At 38.9% G+C, this 25,938-nt stretch overlaps 1 protein-coding gene across 3 annotated transcripts in view; it reads left to right on the top strand.

The window, feature by feature from the left end:
• The first annotated feature begins 1,638 nt into the window (after positions 1-1,638).
• Positions 1,639-25,938, top strand: part of DNAL1 (dynein axonemal light chain 1) — a 49,447-nt gene continuing 25,147 nt past the window's right edge. Inside the window, exons 1-6 of one of the 3 annotated variants that reach the window (XM_079909065.1) lie at positions 1,639-2,077; positions 3,618-3,803; positions 6,234-6,274; positions 17,877-17,915; positions 21,580-21,689; positions 24,911-24,966. In XM_079909065.1, coding sequence (XP_079765191.1) covers positions 21,655-21,689; positions 24,911-24,966 — 91 coding nt within the window. In that variant the 5' untranslated portion in view covers positions 1,639-2,077; positions 3,618-3,803; positions 6,234-6,274; positions 17,877-17,915; positions 21,580-21,654. Of the gene's footprint in view, positions 2,078-3,617; positions 3,804-6,233; positions 6,275-8,752; positions 8,864-17,424; positions 17,461-17,876; positions 17,916-21,579; positions 21,690-24,910; positions 24,967-25,938 lie in introns of those variants that run through there. The other 2 variants (XM_079909063.1, XM_079909064.1) reach the window with 2 other exon arrangements.

The raw sequence follows: 25,938 nt of genomic DNA, 5'->3' as shown, positions 1-25,938 counted from the left end.
CTTTTCAGTTATTGTATTGTTCATCTCTGTTTGCTCTTTAATTCTTCTAGGTCTTTGTTAAACATTTCTTGCATCTTCTCAATCTTTGCCTCCATTCTTTTTCTGAGGTCCTGTATCACCTTCACTGTCATTATTCTGAATTCTTTTTCTAGAAGGTTGCCTATCTCCATTTAGTTCTTTTTCTGGGGTTTTATCTTGTTCCTTCATCTGGTACATAGCCCTCTGCCTTTTCATCTTGTCCATCTTTCTGTGAATGTTGTTTTCCACAGGCTGCAGGCTTGTAGTCCTTCTTGCTTCTGCTGTGTGCCTTCTGGTGGATGAGGCTATTTAAGAGACTTGTGCAAGTTTCCTGATGGGAGCGACTGGTGATGGGTAGAGCTGGCTGTTGCTCTGGTGGGCAGAGCTCAGTAAAACTTTAATCCACTTGACTGTTGATGGGTGGGGCTGGGTTCCCTCCCTGTTGGTTGTTTGGCCTGAGGTGACCCAACACTGGAGCCTACTCTGGCTCTTTGGTGGGGCTAATGGTGGACTCTGGGAGGGCTCACGCCAAGGAGTACTTCCCAGAACTTCTGCTGACAGTGTGCTTGTCCACACGGTGAGACACAGCCACCCCCTGCCTCTGCAGGAGACCCACCAACACTTGCAGGTAGGTCTGGTTCAGTCTCCTATGGGGTCACTGCTCCTTCCCCTTGGTCCCGATGCGCACACTACTTTGTGTGTGCCCTCCAAGAGTGGAGTCTCTGTTTCCCCCAGTCCTGTCGAAGTCCTGCAGTCAAATCCCGCTAGCCTTCAAAGTCTGATTCTCTAGGAATTCCTCCTCCCATTTCTGGACCCCCAGGTTGGGAAGCCTGACATGGGGCTCAGACCCTTCACTCCAGTGGGTGGACTTCTGTGGTATAAGTGTTCTCCAGTTTGTGAGTCACCCACCCAGCAGTTACAGGATTTGATTTTATTGTGATTGCGCCCCTCCTACCGTCTCATTGTGACTTCTCCTTTGTCTTTGGATGTGGGATATCTTTTTTGGTGAGTTCCAGTGTCTTCCTGTCGATGATTGTTCAGCAGTTAGTTGTGATTCCGGTGCTCTCACAAGAGGGAGTGAGAGCGTGTCCTTCTACTCTGCCATCTTGAACCAATCCCACATGAGTGTCTTAATTCCTTTATTTTGTCTTCTAGACATCAGGTGGGACATTCATTCCCCTAAGTGGTGGCCGGGATTTAAATTTGATCTGCTTGCATACCTCTCTTCTGCCAGCTGCCCATCCTAACTCCTAGTGCTGCAGAATCTATTCCTTGAGAGCATATACTTTGCAAATTTGCTCTTACTAATCCTAAAATTGCTGTACAGTTTCTAGCATTACATGCTTGCTTGCCTACCTCTGCTAGGCAGAGCTTTGTGTTAACTTTTCTTGTTATCAATTCTTGTTAAAAAATGGCGAGAGTAGTGGATACGAACCTTATCTGTCATTGGTATCTGTCCAAGCCCCAAAGTGACTGAAGGCACACTATATATTGCTCACTCTTTTACACTGCCTTCATGTTAAGATAAAGATGACCTTTTTGTTGTTATCTGACATATTCTAATAACTTGGAGACCTCCACCATGATGAGAAAACTGTTGTGTTGCTCATTTCATAGATCAAAGAACAGCTTCTGTATAATATAAATGAGGAAACCAAGGACCAAAGTGTTTTAACCAAATCACACAGCTAGGTGATGCTGAAATCAGGGTGCAGTCAACTCTTTGAGGTCTAACTCTGACCTTTATAAACACAGGCTGAATGAGTGAATCAATGAGTGAAATAATTGGGTTTTTAAAAGCCCAGTCTGGCTTATCCCCTACTCTCACCCTCAGGATCCTCAGGAACAACTAACTAATCTTTTATTTATTTTATTTCTTTTCTTTTTTTAGTATTTTGGCTGCGCCCTGCAGCTTGCGGGATCTCAGTTCCCCAACCAGGGATCAAACCCAGGCCACGACAGTGACAGCACTGAATCCTAACCACTTAGGCCACCGGAGAACTCTCTAAGAATCTTTTAAATGAGAGATTTAACATTTTCGTGGCTGGGGTTTGAGTAGGTAAGATTTTTTTGAAATAGCCTATAAGATCCTAGCAAATTTTCATACTGGGGATTAAATTAATGAATTGAAACAAAATAAACAAAATTCTGAGTTATTTTAATGTGATAAGCAGGTGAGTATTTTGAAGCCTATGGTTGGAAAACTCTATTGCCAGAATGATTTGAGGGTCTGTACGTTGTGTCTTTTTCATGGTTTGCTTTAGGCTTTCTGGAACTAATCTTGAATCTAGAAATGCTTGAGATGTATCTGATTTTAAAAAAAGCAGGTCAAGATATGCTGAGATATCTAAATGTTAAGGAAACCACCTTATAAAGATCACTACCTTAATATGTACACCCTAGATTACATTTTGGTAGCTAGATGTGCCTAACGTCTTTCTAGATTTGAGAACTTAGAAATGGCCTCTGGCACAGGAATTTTAGGCCTTTTAGTTTGGTTTCTATCCTCATGTTCTTGCCATTTCTTCTGTACTTATATAGATTTATCTAGCACTTTTAATTGGAATAACACAGAGGTATATATCAGAAAAATACTAGGAGGCAATTGGCTGGGAAATTCCTCTCTTGGAGTGGTGAATGAATAACATAATCTCCAGTAGGGTTTTTTTTTAATTAATTAATTAATTTATTTTTGGCTGTGTTGGGCCTTCATTGCTGCGTGCAGGCTTTTCTCTAGTTGTGGCGAGCGGGGGCTACTCTTCGTTGCGGTGCTCGGGCTTCTCATTGCGGTGGCTTCACTTGTTGAGGAGCACGGGCTCTAGGCACGCGGGCTTCAGTAGTTGTGGCTCGTGGGCTCTAGAGCACAGGCTCAGTAGTTGTGGTGCATGGGCTTAGTTGCTCCGCAGCATGTGGGATCTTCCCGGACCAGGGCTCGAACCTGTGTCCCCTGCATTGGCAGGCAGATTCTCAACCACTGCACCACCAGGGAAGCCCCAGTAGGGGTGTTAAGAGAGAAATAACAGACCAATGTTAGGGGGGCTATTAGTTTGACATTTTACTACCTTTCCACACATACTGTTCACTTTATATTACACCTTTGTTAGACCTTTAAAATAGTTTAAACCTTGTTTAATTACAGATTTTGGTCACTCTGTTTCTTGTTTGTTGAGAAGTCAAAGGGCCTTTTAAAGCTGGATTTTTTAAAATGAGGTATTATATTTTCATAACTCAAAGTCTGCAGAAATATTTACTTAGATTTACCAGGACTGACACTTCAAACCAAAACACTTTCCATTTCTTTGGTGCTAATTTTCATAATTTTTTCCATTTCCCAGTGATTTTCTCATGGCGGGGGGAGATATAAAACCATTTGTACATTTACAGCTTTAAAATAGTCTATTTATCTATTTCAACCACAACAATAATCCTATTTCAACCAAAACAGATGTTTTCTTTTCCAAGCAGATAGGCAAATATTTAAAAAAGAAAAGAATACATCATACAACTAGACTCTGACTTAGAAAATGTTAGCTGGGTATCATAGTTCATTAAATGTTCTGTCATCTAATCCAAGATTAATCCCCTTTCCTGGTTTACAGGAGATGGTTCTTTTCCTGGTTTGATTGACATGGCTGGTGATGGAGGGTTAAATGAATCTTAAGCGAGTCTCCTGGCTTGTCAAGGATTTGCTGTGTTTTGGTTATGAAGATCTGCCTCCAATCATGAAAGATTTAAATTTAGATTACTTTGAGGAGGTAGCTACATTTGTGCAAAGTCACCCAAAGGTGAGTGGAATGGTGGAGAGAAATGTGTTTAAAATGAACTCATTAGGCAAATCAAAACCATCTCACACCTGTCTGAATGGCTGTCATCAAAAAGATAAGAAACAATAAGTGTTGTCGAGAATGTGGAGAAAAGGGAACCCTCATGCTCTTTTGGTGGGAATGTAAATTGGTACAGCCACTATAGAAAACAGTATATAGGTTCCTTAAAAAACTGAAATAGAACTACCATAGATCCAGCAACTTCACTTCTATATATTTTTCTGAAGAAAATAAAAACACTAATTTGAAAAAATATATGGACAACTAAGTTCATTGCAACACTGTTTACAATAGACAAGATGCGGAAGTGATGTAACTGCCCATCAATAGATGAATGGATAAAGAAGATGTGGTATAAATATACAGTGGAATATTAACTATAAAAAAGAATGAAATTGAGGGACTTCCCTGGTGGTCCAGTGGTTAAGACTCCATGCTCCCAATGCAGGAAGCCCAGGTTTGATCCCTGGTCAGGGACCTCGATCCTGCATACCGTAACTAAGGGTCCACGTGCCGCAGCTAAAAGATCCCACATGCCACAACTAAAGATTCCACAGGCCACAACAAAGATCCCGCACGTGGCAAAGATCCCACCTGATGCAACTAAGACCTGGCGCAGTCAAATAAATAAATAAATTTTTTTTTTAAAAAAACGAAATTACCATTTTTAACGACATGGATGGACCTAGAGGGTATTATGCTAAATGAAATAAATCAGAGAAAGACAAATACTGTGTGATTTCACTTATACATGGAATCTAAAAAACAAAACAAATGAACAAACATAACAAAACAGAAACACAGTCATAGATACAGAGAACAAATAGGTGGTTGCCAAAAGGAAGAGGTGTTGGGGTAGGAGAGAAATAGATGAGGAAGATTAAAAGGTAAAAACTTCCAGTTGCAAAATAGATGAGTTACAGTTGAGGAATGTACCGTGTGGGGAATATAGTCAATAATTACATCTTTGTATGATGACAGAGCGTAACTAGATTTATCATGATGATCATTTTGAAATGTATGGAAATATTGAATCAGTATGATGTGTAACAGGAACTAACATAGTGTTGTAGGTAAAATATACTTCAAAAACAAACTCATAGAAAAAGAGGTCAGATTTTTGGTTACCAGAGGCAGGGAGTGGGGTGGAAGAGAATTGGATGAAGGTGGTCAATAGGTACAAACTTGCAGTTGTAAGCTAAGTAAGTACTAGGGATGTAATGTACAACATGATAAATATAATGAACACTGCTGAATGTTATATATGAAAGTTGTTAAGAGAGTAAATCCTAAGAGTTTTCATTACAGGAAAAAAATTTTTTTGTTTAATTTTGTATCTATATGAGATGATAGATGTTCACTAAACTTATTGTGATAATCATTTCATGATTATGCTGTAAACCTTAAACTTATACAGTGCTGTATGTCAATTATATCTCACTAAAACCGGAAGAAAAAAAAAAGACAGAAACAGGCTCATAGATGCAGAGAACAAACTGGTAGTTGCCAGAGGGGAGAGAGGACAGGTGAAATGAGGGAAGCAGATTAAAAGGTACAAACTTTCAGTTATAAAATAAACAAGTCATGCGGATGTAATGTACAGCATAGGGAAAGTAGTCAATAATATCGTAATAACTCTGTATGGTGATCATTTCATAATATATAAAAATATCAAATCACTGTGTTATATACCCGAAGCTAATATTATATTTCACTTATAATTCAATTTAAACATTCTTAATAAAATAAACTCATTAGGGTTCTGTTTTATATACAGTAGTGTGTATATGTTAATCCCATGCTCCTAATTTATCCCTCTCCCCCTTTCCCCTTTGGTGAACATAAGTTTGTTTTCTACATCTGTGAGTCTATTTGTTTTGTAAATAAGTTCATATGTATCCTTTTTTAGAATTGACATATGTGATATTATATATTTGTCTTTGACTTACTTCATTTAGTATGATAAATAATCTCTACATCCATCCAAGATTGCTGAGAATGGCACTATTTCATTCTTTTTATGGCTGAGTTATATTCCATTGTATGTATGTATCACATCTTTATCCATTCTCCTGTCAATGGACATTTACGTTGCTTCCGTGTCTTGGCTATTGTAAATAGTGCTGCTATGAACATTGGGGTGCATGTATCTTTTTGATTTAGAGCTTTTGTCTTTTCCAGATATATGCCCAGGAGTGGGATTGCAAGACCATATAGTAACTCTATTTTTGGTTTGTTTAGGAACCTCCATACTGTTCTCCATAGTGGCTGCACCAATTTACATCCCCACCAACAGTAGAGGAGGGTTCCCTTTTCTCCAGAGATATTCTGAATTTGGGGAAATGGTTTCAATAAGATTTTTAACCTTTCTCTTAACTTTCTTTTACCCAGGGCTGCAACAAGAGCAAGTGGACCCAAAGCTGTATTCTCTGGTGAATAGCTTTTTGAATCTACTTTGTCATTTTGCAGGATTTAAAAAAACAAAGGAAGGATCCCAGTTACATAGTTCATTTTTCTTGTGTGACTGTTTTTTTTTTTTTTTTTCGGTAGCAGGGCCTCTCACTGTTGGGGCCTCTCACTGTTGTGGCCTCTCCTGCTGCGGAGCACAGGCTCCGGATGCACAGGCTCCAGATGCACAGGCTCAGAGGCCATGGCTCACGGGCCCAGCCGCTCAGCGGCATGCGGGATCTTCCCGGACTGGGGCACGAGCCCGTGTGCCCTGCATCGGCAGGCGGACTCTCAACCGCTGCGCCACCAAGGAAGCCCTGGGTGACTGTTTTTAACCTTTGAGTATCTGAAACTCAAAATGTACTTGATGGGAAATGTATCAAGATATTGTGAGTTCATTTGCAGAGACAAGCAGATTTCTGTTTATATAGTGGTAAATAGTTTATATGGTGTTAAATAAAACATATTTATGGTCAAAGTTTACCGCTGCAATGACAAAAAGGAAGCAGAAGTAATGTTCTGAGCAAGCATGAAGATAAAATTGATTCATTAATGATATTTCATTATTAATACCAACTCCTTAATGGTATAATCCATAGTTTTGAGTAGAAGGACTACTCTGCTGGGTTATGAGATATGTTTAAGGAGTAGATGCCCATTACAGTCACATCAACAAAACTGGTAGAGACTGTGGCAGGTGAAGAAGAATCCTAGTTTGCAGAACTGTGGAGATGTGGAGATCTGAAAAAAAATGAAAAAAACCTACAAGAACAAAAGTTGGATATGTTATGAATATACATTTTTTTCTTCAGTAAAAATTTTACTTTTTCCTATTTTTAGGAATTGATTAAATTACCTTTTTCAAAGTGAAATTTATTTCTTATTTCAAAATTTAAAACAGGCTCATTATAGAACAATCAGAAAACAGACAAGCAAAATGAACCTTGTATTAGTCGGCTCAGGTTGCAAGTAATAAAATACCATAGACTGGGTGCTTAACAGAAGTTTGTTTTCTCACAGTTCTGGAGGCTGGAAATCCAAGATCAAGGAGCAGACAGGGTTGGTTTTGGTGAGGCCTCTGTTCTTGGCTTGCAGATGACCACTTTCTCACTGTGTCCTCACATGGCCTTTCCTTTCTGCACACCAGTCCTGGTGTTTGTTCCTATAGGACTCCAGTCCCATTGGGTTAGGGCCCCACTCTTATGGCCTCATTTAACCTTAATTGCCTCCTTGAAGGCCCTGTCTCCAAACACAGTCACACTGGGGCTTAGGGCTTCAACATATGAATTTTGAGGGGACACAATTCAGTCCATAACAAACATTAAAACCTCCTAATATCTTTTTTATTTTAAATTGCATGTAACTTTTATATATTTATTTATTTTTTATAAATTTGTTTATTTATTTCTGGCTGCGTTGGGTCTTGGTTGCTGCATGCGAGCTCTCTCTAGTTGCAGTGAGTGGGGGCTACTCTTTGTTGCGGTGCGTGGGATTCTCATTGTGGTGGCTTCTCGTTTCAGAGCACGGGCTCTAGGCACATGGGCTCAGTAGTTGTGGTTTGCGGGCTCTAGAGCTCAGGCTCAGTAGTTGTGGCTCATGGGCTTAGTTGTTCCGCAGCATGTGGGATCTTCCCAGACCAGGGCTTGAACCTGTGTCCCCTGCATTGGCAGGAGGATTCCTAACCACTGCACCACCAGGGAACCCCCTCATAATATCCTTAATAATACCAATTCTCTGTTGTTGACATTTGGGTTTTCTTTTCGCTGTTAAAACTTTGAACATATATCTCTGTGCATATGCCTGATTATTTCTTCAGGATGAAGTCCTAGAAGTGGAACTGCTGGGTCACAGAGGTGCAAAAGTTTTTAAAGCTTTAAAATTGCCAACAGCCTGCGGAAAGGCTGTATCAATTACAAACAGCAGTGTATGTATGCGTCCCCACTTCTCCATACCCCTAGCAACTCTGGACATTTTTAGTTTTTGGCTAATTTGATAGTTGGGGGTATAAAGACACCTCGGTTATGTAAAACCAGCATTTCATGCTTCAGCCGCCTCAGGCTGCCTGAAGGGGTTGGGAGAAGCTAACTGAAGAAATGCAGCCGTGTCTGGGTATCAGTCGGACAACTAGGTAAATTACAGCAGGGAGTCAAGAGAACGGGAAGGGCAATCTGCAAAGGAAGGGAATTTTTAAAGTTCCTTTATGGGGTGTGGCAGTTGTTACAGGGAGGTTTCAAAGTTTTAAACTTTAAGCCGGTACGTCACTCCAGATTAGCTGAAATTACTTTCACAAGGGAAAAAGACATCTCCCAACCACTCCACGAGGTTATGCTCTCGACCCCTATGTGCCACCAGTTGCTGCGCTTGCAGTCCCTGGGTAGCTAGCAACCGCGGAGCGGGAGGACCCCGGCGTACACCGCGCGGTCCCACAATGCCCTGCTTGCGCCACACTGAGGGCGGAGAGAAAAGACCACTGCCGGGGTAGGGATCCAAGGAGAGCTCCAAGAGGTGCGCATGCGCACTGATCCCGGCGGGCCCTAGCAACCAGAGCAGTGACAGTAGCAACCGCCGGAATGGTGAGTACCCTCCAGGCCTCGTAGCCAAAGCTGAGAGAAGATTGGAAGTGGAAAAGGGTAACTGGAGGGTTGAGGATGGCGGAGGTCCTCAAACAGCGGAAGGGAGACGGTAGCGGATGCTGGCTCGGTAGATTCTGAGGCCTAAGGCGAAAGAGAAGCCCTGGCACCGGGTGGTGTGGGGCTGATTGGAGGTTGGGTTAATCTCTGCCAGAGACTCTGGCAGAGAAAAGGGAGGGCAAAGAGCAGAGGGCAAAAAGCAAAGAGCGGAGTAGAGTGGGAAAGGTGATGGAAGGGGGAGTGTGAATAAGGATATCTTTTTACATGGGAGTAATCCGCCCCCCCGCCCCGGCGAGATAGAGGGTGGGGTTGGTTACGAGAGAAATGTGTATAACACTGATTGCCGCAGTATTTGTAACCTGTGATACGCCCAGGTTGCCCTCTGAATGACTGTCAGTTCAGTTATTAGTAACATTGTAACATTATAAAACCCTCTCTAACACAGCATATTAGGGTAGTGTTTCTCAAATTTCAGTATGCATGAGTATGATTTTGGCCTAAGTTGGAGTGCAGATTATGAATGTTTAATTAATTGGGGGGGGATTCAGGAATGTGCATTTCAAATGATTCTAAAATTGGAGGGCTCCCACAACACTTTGAGAAATACTGCTGTCTTAGACTTGAAATCTGTCGGCGGGCTATCTAATCAAAGCTCTTTATGAAGTAATGGTTTTACCTAGTGATGCTCCTCAACTCCTACGTAAAGTGAGCACTCTCTTGCTTACATACTTGGTAGATCCAACTAGTAGTTGAAAAAGGGATGTTGTTGGTTAGTTACAGACCCAGCCAAAGCTATTTAGCAAAGTATGTGATTGTCCTGCCTGATGGAAATTTTTTTTTGATGTTGGGGGTAGGAGTTTATTAATTTATTTATTATTAGTTTTGCTGTGTTGGGTCTTCATTTCTGTGCGAGGGCTTTCTCTAGTTGTGGCAAGCGGGAGCCACTCTTCATCGCAGTGCGCGGGCGTCTCACTATCGCAGCCTCTCTTGTTGCGGAGCACAGGCTCCAGACACGCAGGCTCAGTAGTTGTGGCTAATGGGCCTAGTTGCTCCGCGGCATGTGGGATCCTCCCAGACCAGGGCTCGAACCCGTGTCCCCTGCATTAGCAGGCAGATTCTCAACCACTGCGCCACCAGGGAAGCCCCTGATGGAAATATTTATAAAGAATAAGTTTAACTAGTTTTCTTCTTTTTGTGATTTCATTGCTATATAGCTGGGCAGAAATTGAGTCCAAGAAATTGAAATGATGAGGAAATCATGCCTGACCTCAACCACGAGATTAAATGCTACTCTTTTTTTAAAAAAAATAAATTTATTTGTTTTATGTCTTTTCTCTAGTTGTGTGGAGCGGGAGCTTTCTCTTCCTTACGGTGTGCAGGCTTCTCATTGCGGTGGCTTCTCTTGTTATGAAACACAGGCTCTAGGCGCGCAGGCTTCAGTAGTTGTGGCTCGCCGGCTCTAGAGTGCAGACTCAGTAGTTGTGGCTTGCGGGCTCTAGAGTGCAGGCTCAGTAGTTGTGGCGCATGGGCTTAGTTGCTCCGCGGCATGTGGGATCTTCCCGGACCAGGGCTCAAACCCATGTCCCCTGCATTGGCAGGCGGCTTCTGTGCCACCAGGGAAGTCCCTAAATCCTACTCTTTTAAACGCAGTTTTCCCCTCTGCCTTCCTTACTTTATTCCACAGGCATTTAGCTGAAAACCAAGGAAAGTAAAAAATTCTTGAACCTAAATTTATATTTAGGTGAAGAAATGACTAGCCCTAAATAATTCTGAAAGTATGAAACATGAGAATTATTGAAAATCTTCAAATAGAGAATCAGAACTAGTAATTAGATGAAGCTAGCTGAGGCTGCAAACTCGTAGTTCTGGGGCCCTCTAGAAATACAGTCCCACATAGTTTTTTTTTTCTTTTTTGGCTGTGTTGGGTCTTCGTTTCTGTGCAAGGGCTTTCTCTAGTTGCGGCAAGCGGGGGCCACTCTTCATCGCGGTGCGCGGGCCTCTCACTATCGTGACCTCTCTTGTTGCGGAGCACAGGCTCCAGACACACAGGCTCAGTAGTTGTGGCTCACAGGCCTAGTTGCTCCGCAGCATGTGGGATCTTCCCAGACCAGGGCTCGAACCCGTGTCCCCTGCATTGGCAGGCAGGTTCTCAACCACTGCACCTCCAGGGAAGCCCCCACACATAGTTTTTTAACTTAAAAAATTAGCTTACAGTGTCTTAAAAATGATCATATTTTACATCAAAACGCAGATTTCTGGCTTCTCTGAAAAATCAGAAATACCATATTTCACTATCAGACACATCTTTTTTCATATTTTTGTACTACTGAAATATGATGGTGTGATGTAATTGGCAGCATCTTGTCTTTCTTAATGGTACATAAAATAAGGGTGTTACTTTCAATTAACAGAGTTTTCATATTTGGAGAAATGTGATATTAGCGTAACTCTTGTCCCAAGTCCACCTGCCAACAGTTTTCTAGAACCAAGTAGAGGTTATCCTCTTTACATGGCCAGCTTTACACATTAATGATGTCTATTGGTCCTTTAGGCATTTCAGGTTTTGACTCCCGCTATCTGTAGGGGAACTAGTGACCTTATGAACCAATTTATAGACAACTAGATTGCTTCCAACTTGTAAGTGTTCTTATAGGTGTCTTTTTTTGGACCCATGCAAGGATTTCTCTGGGAAGTATACCCAGGAATGACACTGCAAGGTCCTAGAGTCTATGCATACTTAATTTCTCTAGGCACTGTCAGATTGGTTTCCAGAATGGCTATACTAGTTCTTACTTACTTCAGTAATGCATGAGAGTTCTATTTCTCTACATTCTCACTAACTTTCCAACTTTTGCCAATTTGAGGATGTATTTTAGTATCCTATTGTTTTACTCTGCATTTCTCTGATTTTCATTGAGTTCAAATACCTCACTATTAGTCATCTGGCTTTCAGTTTCTGTGAATTTTCTGTTTACATTTTTTACCAACTTTTGCCTCTTTTGGTTGTTTGGTTTTGAATTTTAGGAGTTCCTTGTATATTCTAGATAGTAGTCCTTTGTTGTTTTTACATTGAAAATATCATCTCTTAATTTTTCTAACTTGTCAACAGAGTTCTTCATTTGCTATACTCTATCTGTTCTAGTATTTGTTAGTTTATTCTATTGTGTTTTCTACACAGATGATCATCTGCACATAGTGTTTTATTTCCTCCTTTGATCATTCCAATTTGTACTTCTTTTTATTGTAATATTGATAAAGATCTGTTGTACTATGTTAAACAGTAGCAGTGATAGTAGATAGGCATCCTTGATGTGTTTGGGATCTTAGAGAGAATATTTTTTCTTTTTTATTGAAGTATAGTTGATTTACAATGTTGTGTTTTCTGGTGTACAGCAAAGTGATTCAGTTATACATATTTAAATATATATATTCTTTTCCATTATAGCTTATTAGAAAATATTGAATATAGTTCCCTGTGCTCTACAGTAGGTCCTTGTTGTTTATCTGTTTTATATGTAGTAGTATGTATATGTTACTCCCAAATTCCTAATTTATTCCTCCTTCCACCTTTCCCCTTTGGTAACCATAAGTTTGTTTTCTATGTCTGTGAGTCTGCCTCTGTTTTGTAAATAAGTTCATTTGTATCATTTTTTTAGATTCTACATATAAGTGATATCATATGATATTTGTCTTTCTCTCTCTGGCTTACTTCACTTATTATGATAATCTCTAGGTCCATCCATGTTGCTGCAAATGGCACTATTTCTTGTTTATGGCTGAGTAGTATTCCATTGTATATATGTACCACATCTTCTTTATCCATTCATCTGTCATTGGGCATTTAGGTTGCTTCCATGTTTTGGCTATTGTAAATAGTGCTGCAATGAACATTGGGGTGCATGTATCTTTTCAAATTATGTTTTTTTCTGGATTTATGCCCAGGAGTGGGATTGCTGCATCATATGGTAACTCTATTTTTAGTTTTTTAAGGAACTTCCATACTGTTTTCCATACTGGCTGCACCAATTTACATTCTCACCAACAGTGTAGGAGGGTTCTCTTTTCTCCACACCCTCTCCAGGATTTATTATTTGTAGACTTAAAAAAATTTTTTTTATTGGAGTATAGTTGATTTACAATGTTGTGTTAGTTTCAGATGTACAGCAAAGTGAATCAGTGTAGACTTTTTTTTCTTTTTTGGTCGCCACACTTGGCATGCGGGATCTTCCCTGACCAGGGATCGAACCTGCCTCTTGCACTGGGAGTGTGGAGTCTTAACCACTGGACTTTCAGGGAAGTCCCAATGTAGACTTTTTAGTGATGGCTGTTCTGACCGGGGTGAGGTGATACCTCATTGTAGTTTTGATTTGCATTTTTCTAATAATTAATGATGTTGAGCATCTTTCATCTGTCTATAGGCCATCTGCATGTCTTCTTTGGAGAAATGTCTGTTTAGGTCTTCTGCCCATTTTTTTTTTTTTTTGCGGTACGTGGGCCTCTCACTGTTGTGGTCTCTCCCGTTGCAGAGCACAGGCTCCGGACATGCAGGCTCAGTGGCCATGGCTCACGGGCTTAGCCGCTCCGCGGCATGTGGGATCTTCCCAGACCAGGGCACGAACCTGTGTCCCCTGCATCAGCAGGCGGACTCTCAACCACTGTGCCACCAGGGAAGCCCCTGCCCATTATTTGATTGTGTTGTTTGGGTTTTTTTGTTTGTTTGTTTTGTTTTGTTTTGTTTGTTACTGTGTTGTATGAGCTATTTGTGTATTTTGGAAGTTAGCCCTTGTCAGTCACATCGTTTACAAATATTTTCTCCCAGCCCATAGATTGTCTTTTCATTTTATTTATGGTTTCCTTTGCTGTGCAAAGCTTTTAAGTTTGATTAGGTTCCTTTTGTTTATTTTTGCTTTCATTTCTATTGCCTTGGGAGACTGACCTAAGAAAACATTGCTATAATTCATGTCAGAGAATGTTTTGCCTATGTTCTCTTCTAGGAGTTTGAGAATGCTTTTCATGTTACATTCCCAGTTTGGCCCACGTTGACCACGTTTTTTAAAATAAACCCTCCATACACATATACACACATCCTGATACTCTTTACCAAGCTCAGCTTTTTCTTTTTCCTTAGTAATTGTCACCTTCTAATATACTATATGATTTATATCTATTTATTTATTATATTATTTACCATCTGTCTCCTGCCAGTAGATGTAAATTCCATGAGGGCAGGGATCTTTGTTTTGTTCACTGATATATCCTCAGCAAGTGAAAGAACGTTTGGTACATAGGAGGTAATCAATAAATATTTGCTGAAATGAATGAATTGCTCCCTTAACTGTGGTGTTTGTTGAAGCTTTTTAAATTTTTTAAATTAATTTATTTTATTTATTTATTTTTGGCTGCATTGGGTCTTCATTGCTGCGCGTGGGCTTTCTCTAGTTGCAGTGAGCAGGGGCTACTCTTTGTTGAGGTGCGCAGGCTTCTCATTGCGGTGGCTTCTCTTGTTGTGGAGCACAGGCTCTAAGCACGCAGGCTTCAGTAGTTGTGGCTCATGGGCTCAGTAGTTGTGGCTCGCAGGCTCTAGAGCGCAGGTTCGGTAGTTGTGGCACACGGGCTTAGTTGCTCTGCGGCATGTAGGATCTTCCCGGACCAGGGTTCAAACCCATGTCCCCTGCATTGGCAGGCGGACTCCCAACCACCGCACCACCAGGGAAGCCCCTGTTGAAGCTTTTTGATGTGTAGCTTTTATCAAGTAAGAAATTTCACTTTAACCCTTAGTTGAGAGCTTTTAATATCAGCTGTAGAACTTTATCAACTGCTCTTTCTGCACTTACTGAAATAAATGTGATTTTCCCCCTTTAATCCATTAATAAATGATTTATATTTATAGACTTTTCTGTTGTTAAACAATCCTTATGATCCTGGCATAAGCCATTTTTGATCATGATCATTATACACCATTGGCTTTGGAGATCTAATGTTGTATCTAGGATTTTCAAATCTGTTTTGAAAAGTAAAGAGGGCTCCTTATCTGGTTATGGCATCAAGGTTATTCTGGCCTCGTAAAATAAGTTGGAAACTTTCCCTCTTTTTTCTGATTTCTGAAACACCTTGTATAACAAGGAATATCTGTTCCCTGAAAGCTTGGTAGAACTTGTAATTTATCTAGGCTTGGGGTATTAGGGGAGGAAGGTGAGGGTAAATCTCTGATTATCTTTTTTTTTTTTTTTTTTGCGGTATGCAGGCCTCTCACTGTTGTGGCCTCTCCCGTTGCGGAGCACAGGCTCCGGACACGCAGGCTCAGTGGCCATGGCTCACGGGCCCAGCCGCTCCGCGGCATGTGGGATCTTCCCGGACCGGGGCACAAACCCATGTCCCCTGCATTGGCAGGAGGACTCTCAACCACTGCGCCACCAGGGAAGCCCTGATTATCTTTTTAGTGTTTTAAATAGTAATTAGTCTATTCAAATTTTCTGATTCTTCTTGTGAGTTTTGGCACTTTTGTTTTTTCTAGAAATGCATACTTTGTCTAGGTTTTCAAACTTATTACCATATATTTGCTTATAATATTTTATTCTTAAAATCTCTGTGATGGGAATTCCTTGGTGGCACAGGGGTTAAGAATCCGCCTGCCAATGCAGGGGACCCAGGTTTGAGCCCTGGTCTGAGAAGATCCCACATGCTGCGAAGCAACTAAGCCTGTGCGCCACAACTACTGAGCCTGTGCTCTAGAGCCCGCGAGCCACAACTATTGAGCCCACATGCCACAACTACTGAAGCCCGCGTGCCTAGAGCCCATGCTTCACAACAAGAGAAGCCACCACAATGAGAAGCCCGCACACTGCAATGATGTGTAGCCCCCGCTCGCCACAACTAGAGAAAACCCGCGTGCAGCAATGAAGACCCAATGCAGTCAAAAATAAATAAATAAATAAAATCTCTGTGATATCTGTGTTACTTCCCCTTATTTATTCTATATTTTAAATTTGTATATCTCTCTTTTTAGCTCAGTTGAGCTTGCCCGAGACTTCAGAACCCACTTTTAGTTTTGTTAATCTTTTTTCCTCTCATTCTGTTTTTCATTGATTTCTTCCTTTGTATTACTTTCTGCCTTCATGATGTACCTTTTCAAACATTTTGAATGCTTAACTTATTTGTTTTCCATCTCTTGTTCTCTCTTATATTTTTAAAATTTATTTTATTCAAGTACAGTTGATTTACAATGTTGTGTTTACTTCTGCCATACAGCAAAGTGATTCAGTTATATATATATGTGTGTATATATATATACATATATATATATACATTCTTTTTCATATTCTTTTCCATTATGGGTTATCACAGGGTATTGAATATAGTTCCCTGTTCTTATTTTTATTTTATTTTATTTATTTATTTTTGGCTGCGTTGGGTCTTCATTGCTGTGTGCAGGCTTTCTCTAGTTGCGGCGAGTAGGGGCTACTCTTTGTTGTGCTGCACAGACTTCTTATTGCGGTGGCTTCTCTTGTTGCGGAGCATGGGCTCTAGGCACGTAGGCTTCAGTAGTTGTGGCCCGCGGGCTCTAGAGCACAGGCTCAGTAGTTGTGGAGCATGGGCTCAGTTGCTCCCCAGCATGTGGGATCTTCCTGGACCAGGGCTCGAACTCGTGTCCCCTGCATTGGCACGTGGATTCTTAACCACTGCGCCACCAGGGAAGTCCCTCTCATTTTTAAATTAATGTATTTGAAGCATAAGTTTGCTTTTAATTGTTATATTCCTCAAATATTGACATTCTTTGTCTTTAATTTTATTATTTTACTTAAATTTATAATTTTATTTTTAACTCAAGTGTTATTTATTAGTGTATCTTTATTTCATAGACATAATTCCTTTTGTTATTGTTTAGGGCTCTCTCTTTTTTTTAATGAGCTCCAGCAATGAGTCAAAGAATGTCTTCCTTTTCTTACCTTTAAAATATTTAATATCATATAAATTGAATCTAAGATACTATTGATTATAAGGTGCGACATTATTTTTAGTTCTACTAAGAAAGAAAAATAAGAAGTTAGAATTAAACTATGACATAATTTCCTATCATTTAGAATTTTTATTTTGTACTTATTGACAGTTATTTTTAAATGTATTTAGGCATATAGATTTTTATCATATGTTATCCTTTGATAAACATTAAAATGCATATAGTATGTATATTAAATAAGAAGGTTAATTTTTAAAACTTAATTAATTAATTTATTTTTGGCTGCGTTGGGTCTTCGTTGCTGTGTGTGGGCTTTCTAGTTGCGGCGAGCAGGGACTACTCTTTATTGCGGTACGCGGGCTTCTCATTGCAGTGGCCTCCCTTGTTGTGGAGCACGGGCTCTAGGTGCGTGGGCTTCAGTAGTTGTGGCTCGCAGGTTTTAGAGCGCAGGCTCAGTAGTTGTGGCACACAGGCTTAGTTGCTCCGCGGCATGTGGGATCTTCCCGGACCAGGGCTCAAACCCGTTTCCCTTGCATTGGCAGGCGGATTCTTAACCACTGCACTACTAAGGAAGTCCAAGATGGTTAGTATTTTTCTAAAACTTCATCAGTGCTACCTGGCTGCAGCAATTATAAATTGTTCCTGGTTGTAAGATGTATCCAAATTTCAAAGATATTAAAATATAAAAGAAGATATAAATCTTAGAATCAATGAAATAAGATATATTTTAATATCAGTGTTGAAAGTTATATCTTTTTTGTAAACCAAGTGGGAGTGAAGTATCTGACATTACATCACGATTTCCTTAATTTCTCTGAGAGATATTTAAATGAGTATTTCTGATTTCAGGAAATTAAAACACTCTCTTTGCATATAAAGTCTCAAAAAAAGAAGTTAATCTTTTTAACGGTAGATGCCAGGGCTAATAATTATTGCATGAAAATTGAGTCAACAAATCACACCAATAAAGACAGCTTTGTTTTTTCTTCTCTTTTTAAGGCAAAAGCAACAACAATCAAAGAAGCCCTAGCCAGATGGGTGAGTTCATAAGTTTATACTTCTTCTAGAAACTACATAAAGAGAATTTTTTGATAATTATTTAAATATGACCATTCAATACAAGGGATCTTTGTGGTATTGGAACTGTTTAGCTATCTTGATGGTGTTAGTGGATACATGAGCCTACACAGGTGATAAAATTGTATAGAACTTAATACACACATGCAAACACATTCACATTCGTATGTACAAGTGAGTACAAATAAAATTGGGAAAATCTGATTAAAATCAGTGGATTGCATCAATATCAATATCCTGGTTGTGATATTATACTATAGTTTTGAAAAATGTTACCATTGGGGGAAACTGGGCAAAGTGTATAAGGGATCTCTCTGTATTATTTTTTATAACTGCACATGAATTTTCAAGTGTCTCAATAAAAATTTCAATTAAAAAAATCTGACCGGGCTTCCCTGGTGGCGCAATGGTTGAGAGTCCGCCTGCCGATGCAGGGGACACGGGTTCATGCCCCGGTTCGGGAAGATCCCACATGCCGCGGAGCGGCTGGGCCCGTGAGCCATGGCCGCTGAGCCTGCGCGTCTGGAGCCTGTGCTCCGCAACAGGAGAGGCCACAACAGTGAGAGGCCCGCGTACCACAAAAAAAAAAAAAAAAAAAAAAAATTAAAAGTAGATCTACCATGTGATCCAGCAGTCCCACTTCTGCATATATATCTGAAGGAAATGAAATCACTATCTCAAAGAGATACCTGTATCCCCATGTTCATTGCAGCATTATTCACAATAGCCAAGACATGAAAACAACCTAAATGCCCATCAGTGGATGAATGGATGAAGAAAATGTATATTTGTATACAATGGAATATTATTCAGCCATAAAAAGAAGGAAATCCTGCCATTTGCGACATGGAAGGACCTTGAGTGCGTTATGCTAAATGACATAAGTCAGGTAGCTAAAGACAAATACTGTATGATCTCACTTACATGTGGAATCTAAAAAAGCTGAACTCATAGAAACAGATTAGAATGGTGATGGCCAGAGTTGAGTGGAGGAAATGGGGAGAAGTTGGTCAAAGGGTATAAACTTCCAGTTATAAGATCAATAAGTTCTGGGGATCTAATGTACAGCATATTTAATAATACTGTATTATGTACTTGAAAGTTGCTAAGAGAGTAGATTTTTTTAAAAAATAAATTTATTTTTGGCTGAGTCAGGTCTTTGTTGCTGCACGCCAGCTTTTTCTAGTTGCAGCCAGCGGGGGCTACTCTTCATTGTGGTGCTCTGGTTTCTCATTGCGGTGGCTTCTCTTGCTGTGGAGCATGGGCTCTAGCCACGTGGGCTTCAGTAGTTGTGGCTTGTAGGCTCTAGAGCACAGGCTAAGTAGTTGTGGCGCACGGGCTTAGTTGCTTAGTTGCTCCACGACATGTGGGATCTTCCCGGACCAGGGCTCGGACCCATGTCCCCTGCATTGACAGGCAGATTCTTAACCACTGTGTCACCAGAGAAGTCTGGAGAGTAGATCGTAAATGTTCTCAGCACACAAAAAAATTATTATATGAGGTGCTGGATGTGTTAACTAACCTTTTTCTGGTAATCATTTTGCAATGTATATATGTATCAAAGCATCACATGGTATACCTTAAACATAAACAGTGTTATATGTCAGTTATATCTCAATAAATCTGTAAAAAATAGTGATCATTTTGTAATGTATAGAAATATTGAATCACTATGTTGTACACTGGGAATTAACATAGTATTATAGGTCAATTATATTTCAACAAACAAACAAATTCATAGAAAAAGGCATCAGATTTGTGGTAACCAGAGCCAAGGAGTAGGGGTAGGGGGAATTGGATGAAGATGGTCAATAGGTACAGGCTTCCAGTTACAAGGTAAATAAGTACTAGGGATGTAATGTACAACATGATTAATATAATTAACACTGCTGTATGTTATATATGAAAGTTCAGAGAGTAAATCCTGAGTTCTCATCACAAGGAAAAATTTTTTTCTTTTTCTTTTATTTTGTATCTGTATGAGATGATGGATGTTCACTAAACTTATTGTGGTAATCATTTCATGATTTTGTAAGTCAAATTGTTATGCTGTATATATTAAACTTATTCAGTGCTATATATCATTATATCTGGAAAAAATACATAATACATACACAAAATACATTTTTAAAAGCATATAGTAATATTAGAGAGGAAACTGCATTGTAAAAAATGCATTAAATATAAACAAATATTTTGAATATAACATTCTATAAAGTTTTAACAGTTGTATTTCAGCATTATAGATAGAATTTCCATAGAGTATAGAGATGGCTCCTCAATTGCTATGCCCAGTGATAACATATTTGACTATGTTATCAGTTGTTTTTTTGTATAATAATGTATCTTTTGCTTTTGTAGCTGGGCTTTAAATAAAAACTCTTTCAAGAAACTTGGTGTCTAGGGAAAATAGACAAAAGGGTAGGATAATGAAATATTTGAATTTTTGTTTTAGTGCTTATAAACTTCTTTGTACTCTAATTACATTAAAAAAATTTTTTCTGCTTAGTGAAAGATCTGTTTTGTTTAATAAAAAAGTGTGGAGTAGGCTTAGTATTAGATTTGATTTCCTTCAATCAGATTTTAGGATTTTATTTTATTTATTTATAATAACAAGTGGTTGGTTTTTTGGTTTGGTTTGTAGGTTCTATTTCTAGATTACATTATGGCCATAAATCTTTGACTTTAAGATTATTTGAAGACATTATGCTCATTCTTGCACTCATTAACCCAACATTTATTAAGGATCTACTTGGTGTCAGTCTCTCATCTCCTAACCTATAAATACATGGCACAAAAAAAATACTGAGTGAATGTGTATTAGATCTCTTTCAACTGATTATATATTTTCTGTTATTGATGTGTTGTGATTTGATTTTTTAAATACAAGCTTCTTTTGTGTCTAATATCAGGTTATAGAAAATATAGGAAAGCAAGAAAATGGTCCCTGAGCTGTAGGATCTTCTTGTTTTGTTGGAGAGAGAGAGCTAACTCTAAGTATTGAGGTACTTAGAAACTATTATTAGGCAGCATATACTGGTAATTAAAATTTAAACTGCATACTTAGTACTGAAATTAAACTCTAGGGTAGAATTTAGTAGTAAATTATTGTAGAGCAAATAAATTTGACCTCAGCTCTGTCATAAAGAGAAAATCTTCCCAAATTCTTGGTATTTGGTGGTTCTAGCTCTGACTAAATTGTATGTAGGAACAGAAAGATGAGATGACAGAAAGAGTTGATCTTATAGGTCTGAATCTGATACTTAGGAAAAGTTTGTTTAGGGACAAGGAATTCTTCTCAGGAAAATGTTTTTGTTGTTGTGTTTTGTTTATTAATTGATAGGCTCTAAAAGGATTTTTTAAATTATGGAAATAAAAGTTATTTTCTTTCCTCCTCTTTTCCATTTGGTTGAGACCTAACAGTGAATTATCTGAATCAGCCATGTATAAGGCTAGTTATCAAGTTCAGTAAGTAAATGTTGTCAATAAGTAAACTGTCAGGAATGTACAGAATTATTGAATTTTAATAATTGTTTTGAAATAAACATTGAAAAGCCTTGAGAAATTTTGGCCTTTTTTAGTTCCACATTTGGATTATTTTCTTCCAAATTAATTTTTAACATAGGAAGAGAAAACCAGTCAGAAACCATCCGAAGCCAGAGAGATAAAGCTGTATGCCCAGATTCCCCCTATAGAGAAGATGGATGCGTCCTTGTCCATGCTTGTTAATTGCGAGTAAGTTCTCTTGTCTTTTTTCGTCCTTTCTAGTATTGCTGTTAAGTTTCACTTCCTTTTCTAAATACACAAACTAGAAAAATATATTTATTTTTTCCCTTCCTTCCTTCCTTCCTTCCTTCCTTCTTTCCTCCCTCCCTCCCTCCCTCCCTTCTTTCTTTCTTTTTCTGATTCTCACTTTGGCAAAGCCAAACATAAAAGATTATTGGTTTCTAGGATTATTAATAGAGTAATCCTGAATAATCCTGTACTGTATTTTTTTTTTTTTTTTTTTTTTTGCGGTACTCGGGCCTCTCACTGTTGTGGCCCCTCCCGTTGCAGAGCACAGGCTCCGGACGCGCAGGCTCAGCGGCCATGGCTCACGGGCCCAGCTGCTCCGCAGCCTGTGGGATCCTCCCAGACCAGGGCACGAACCAGTGTCCCCTGCATCGGCAGGCAGACTCTCAACCACTGCGCCACCAGGGAAGCCCCTGTATTTTTTTACAGTATAATTTTTACAATATGCCTGGAGAATAGAAATTTCCTTGTCTCTTAGGAGAAGCTAAATAACACAATTAAACTTTCTCTGTCATAAAATCTAGTACTTCCTCTTGTAAGATTATCCACCAAAGTCAATACTGTACTTACTCAGAGGCATAGAGATACTGCTTTAAAAAATACTTTTCAAACTATGAAAATACATTGTAAAGCACCTAGAAGGGCTTCCCTGGTGGCACAGTGGTTAAGAATCTGCCTGCCAATGCAGGGGACACAGATTTGATCCCTGGTCTGGGAAGATCCCACATGCTGCGGAGCAACTAAGCCCGTGCGCCACAACTACTGAGCCTGTGCTCTAGAACCCACGAGCCACAACTACTGAGCCCACGTGCCACAACTACTGAAGCCCACGTGCCTAGAGCCTGTGCTCCGCAACAAGAGAAGCCACTGCAATGAGAAGCCCGCACAGCGCAATGAAGAGTAGCCCCCACTCACCACAACTAGAGAAAGTCCGCGCACAGCAACGAAGACCCAACGCAGCCAAAAAAAAAAAAAAAAAAAAAGAGCCCTCTTTAAAAGTCATGAGGGACACAAAATAATTTAAAAAAACCACTAGAAAATATTAAAAGCACAAAGAAAGGGAAATAATATCAACCAAAATTGCACACCTTTTGAGAACCAGTGTTAGCATTTTGTTTTTTATTTTATTTTATTATTTTTTTAACTTTTTGGCTGCACCGCAGGGCATGTGGGATCTTAGTTCCCCGACCAGGGATCAGGGATCTCACTGCCCCCTGCAATGGAAGCGCAGAGTCTTAGCCATTGGACTGCCAGGGAAGTCTCAGCATTTTGATATAGAGCCTTCTAATTTTTTTTTCCTAATTGGGATCAAGTTACATTTATTTGTAATCCTATTTATCCAAGCTTTAAGTATCAGATCTATATTTATTCCTTTTAACTTATTTTCTAAATACACACTTTTTAGCAGGGTTCTGTGGCTAATTTGAGGCAATTATATACCATGACACCTTGTAACCGTGCTCTCAGGCTGCAGTGTCTTGTCAGGGGTGTAGAATGTTACAGAATCACTTGGGGTTTTTTCTGATTTCTTCATCCTGTGTTTTTCTAACTGTGGTCCCCTGACTACCTATATAAGAATCTCCTTGTCCCACTCCAAATTTATAGAAACAGAATCTACTGATGAAACTAGGTATCTGTATTTATAATAAGCAATCTGAATGACTCTTAGATGCATATTTGTGAACTCATGCATTAGACTAATATCTGTCTTTGGAATTAAAGGGAAAAGCAAACGTATTTAGTTATTGTATGCAACTTCTCCTTTGTGATGAGAACACAATGTATTACATAAAAACCCACCTTAGATGTGTTTTTGGCTTCAAAAATCATGATTTCAAAGAGAATTATTCCAAAGTCGTCAAATATCTTTTTATCATAAAGCCATTTCAAAGGCAAGCATTTGAGAAGGTTCTGTACCCCATACCAAAGTACCTTGGAAACTGCTTAGAAAGAGTCACCCTGTTCATATTTTTGCTGACACTCTTTAAGCAGGTTGCCTAAACAACAATTAAAGAAACATTCCCCAACTGTAGTCCCAGATTTTCCAGTCCATTTTTCACTTTAACTGGTTGTTCTTGAGAATGGGGAATGACTAGAAAATACACAGATTTGACCAGTAATTTACAGTGTATAGTAATTGCTTTTAGTGTTTCAAGCAAAAAAAAAAGAAGAATTCCTCTTCAGGTCAAATCAGAAGGATAAGATCATATGTTCTAGAGTCAGTTTTTTGGCGTCTTAAATTTGCCTGTGCTACTTTCTGGTTGTATAATATCAGGCAAATTGCTTAACATCTTTGTGCCTCAGTTTCCTCATTTGTAAAATTTGGATAATAATACTTATTTCATAGGATTGTTCTGATGGTTAAAATAGTTAATACATGCAAAATACTTAGAAGAATACTAGGCACACATAAAGCGTTCAATAAAATTAGCCTTTGTTATATTCTTTGCATGATATTTACTAAGACATTAAACATTTTTGTCAAGAAAGAAAGATTAATAACGTGTAATTATGCTCCCTTTAAAAATTTGTTTTTATACAATTAAAGTATGTATAGGAAAAAAATCTAGAAAAATATATACGAACTATTAAAAGTCATTATCTCTGGGGGAATGTGTGGGGTGGTTAGGATTACATAACTTTTTGTTATACACATATCATGGACATTTTCCCAAGTTGGTATGTATAGCCCAGTATTGTTTGCTTTAGAGGCAGATAGTATTTCATTATCTGTATTCCTCAGCTGATGGGTATTTATAAATTTTTTCCCACTTTTTTGCTATTACAATAATACAGTAAATAATCTAATTCATATATTTTTTGGCATTTGTATTAGTATTTCAATAGGACATATTCCTAGAAATGAATTACTGGGTCAAAGAATACATGCATTTAAAAATTTAATAGATAACACCAAATTACCCTCAAAAAGGTTTCTTTGATTTTATACAATAGTGTATATTAACTTTTGTAATCAGGGAAAAAGTATGAAGATTTCAAAATGAAGGAATACATGTCATGTCTGAGAGGGAAAAAAGGATTCAGTGTAAAAGGAAATGTGACTTAAATATCATCTTCTGTGGACACTTGAGGAATAATTTCTGATATACCATTAACATTTTTTTCTTATTAATTCAAGTGTTCCTTTTTTTTTTTTTTTTTAGGAAGCTTTCACTGTCTACAAACTGCATTGAAAAAATTGCAAACCTGAATGGCTTAAGTAAGTGATCCACAGTAACAGATGGTTCTTGGATTTTGTAGTTATTTGGAATAAACATTCCAGAGGCACTACATAATCCTAGAAGCTGGCACCTGTTTTAACCGCAGTAATTGTCGGATGTCAGAAAGAATATGTAAACCATGTGTCTTATTTAATTATCCAAAGAAAAGTAGAGATAACATGAAACCGGAACAGTTTAAAGACATTATAAAGTTTTTGTAGTGTTAGAATTGAAATATCTTAAATAGAAAATGAGGTTTTTTATATTTTTTTGTTCAGATTTATCTTGTGTTTCATACTTATTATATTTAAAATTTTATTCTTCACCATCCCTGTTTTTCCTATGCTCCTTGTCTTTGTTAATGACATCGACATCTTCCCAGTTGCCAAGGCTCCTTGTGCTAGTTGCCTGTGGCTGCAGAAACTTGGTGGCTTAAAACTGCAGAAATGTATTCCCTCCCTGTTCTAGAGGCCAGAAGTCTGAAATCAGTTTCACTGGGCCAAAATCAAGAGGGCCACACCTTCTCTAGAGGCTTCAGGGGAGAATTTTTTCCTTACCTTTTCTAGATTCTGATGGCTGCCAGATTCCTTGGCTTGTGACTGTGTCACTCCAATATCTGCCTCTGTCGTCATATTGCCTTCTCCTCTTTTGTCTCTGTCATATCTTTCTCTGTCACCCTCTTATGAGGATACATGTGATTGCATTTAGGGAACACCTGGGTAATCAAGGATACTCTCCCCATCTTAAGATCCCTAACTTAATCATATCTGCAAAGTACTTTTTCCCCATATATAGTAACATTCACAGGTTCCAGGGATTAGGATATAGGTATCTTTTGGTGAGCCATTATTTAGTGTATCATATTTCCCTTTACTTCCCTCAAGCCCTACATGCAAGTTCATCAGTAAGTCCTGTTAACTCTATTCTTCGAAAGAACTCTCAAATAATTTGTTGCTTTTCCATTTCCAGGA

This window comes from Stenella coeruleoalba (genome assembly GCF_951394435.1).
Source record: "Stenella coeruleoalba genome assembly, chromosome: 2".
In the NCBI taxonomy this organism is placed as follows: Eukaryota; Metazoa; Chordata; class Mammalia; order Artiodactyla; family Delphinidae; genus Stenella; species Stenella coeruleoalba.
Note: the sequence above shows the minus strand (reverse complement) of the source record. Positions and strands in the feature narration are given on the sequence as shown.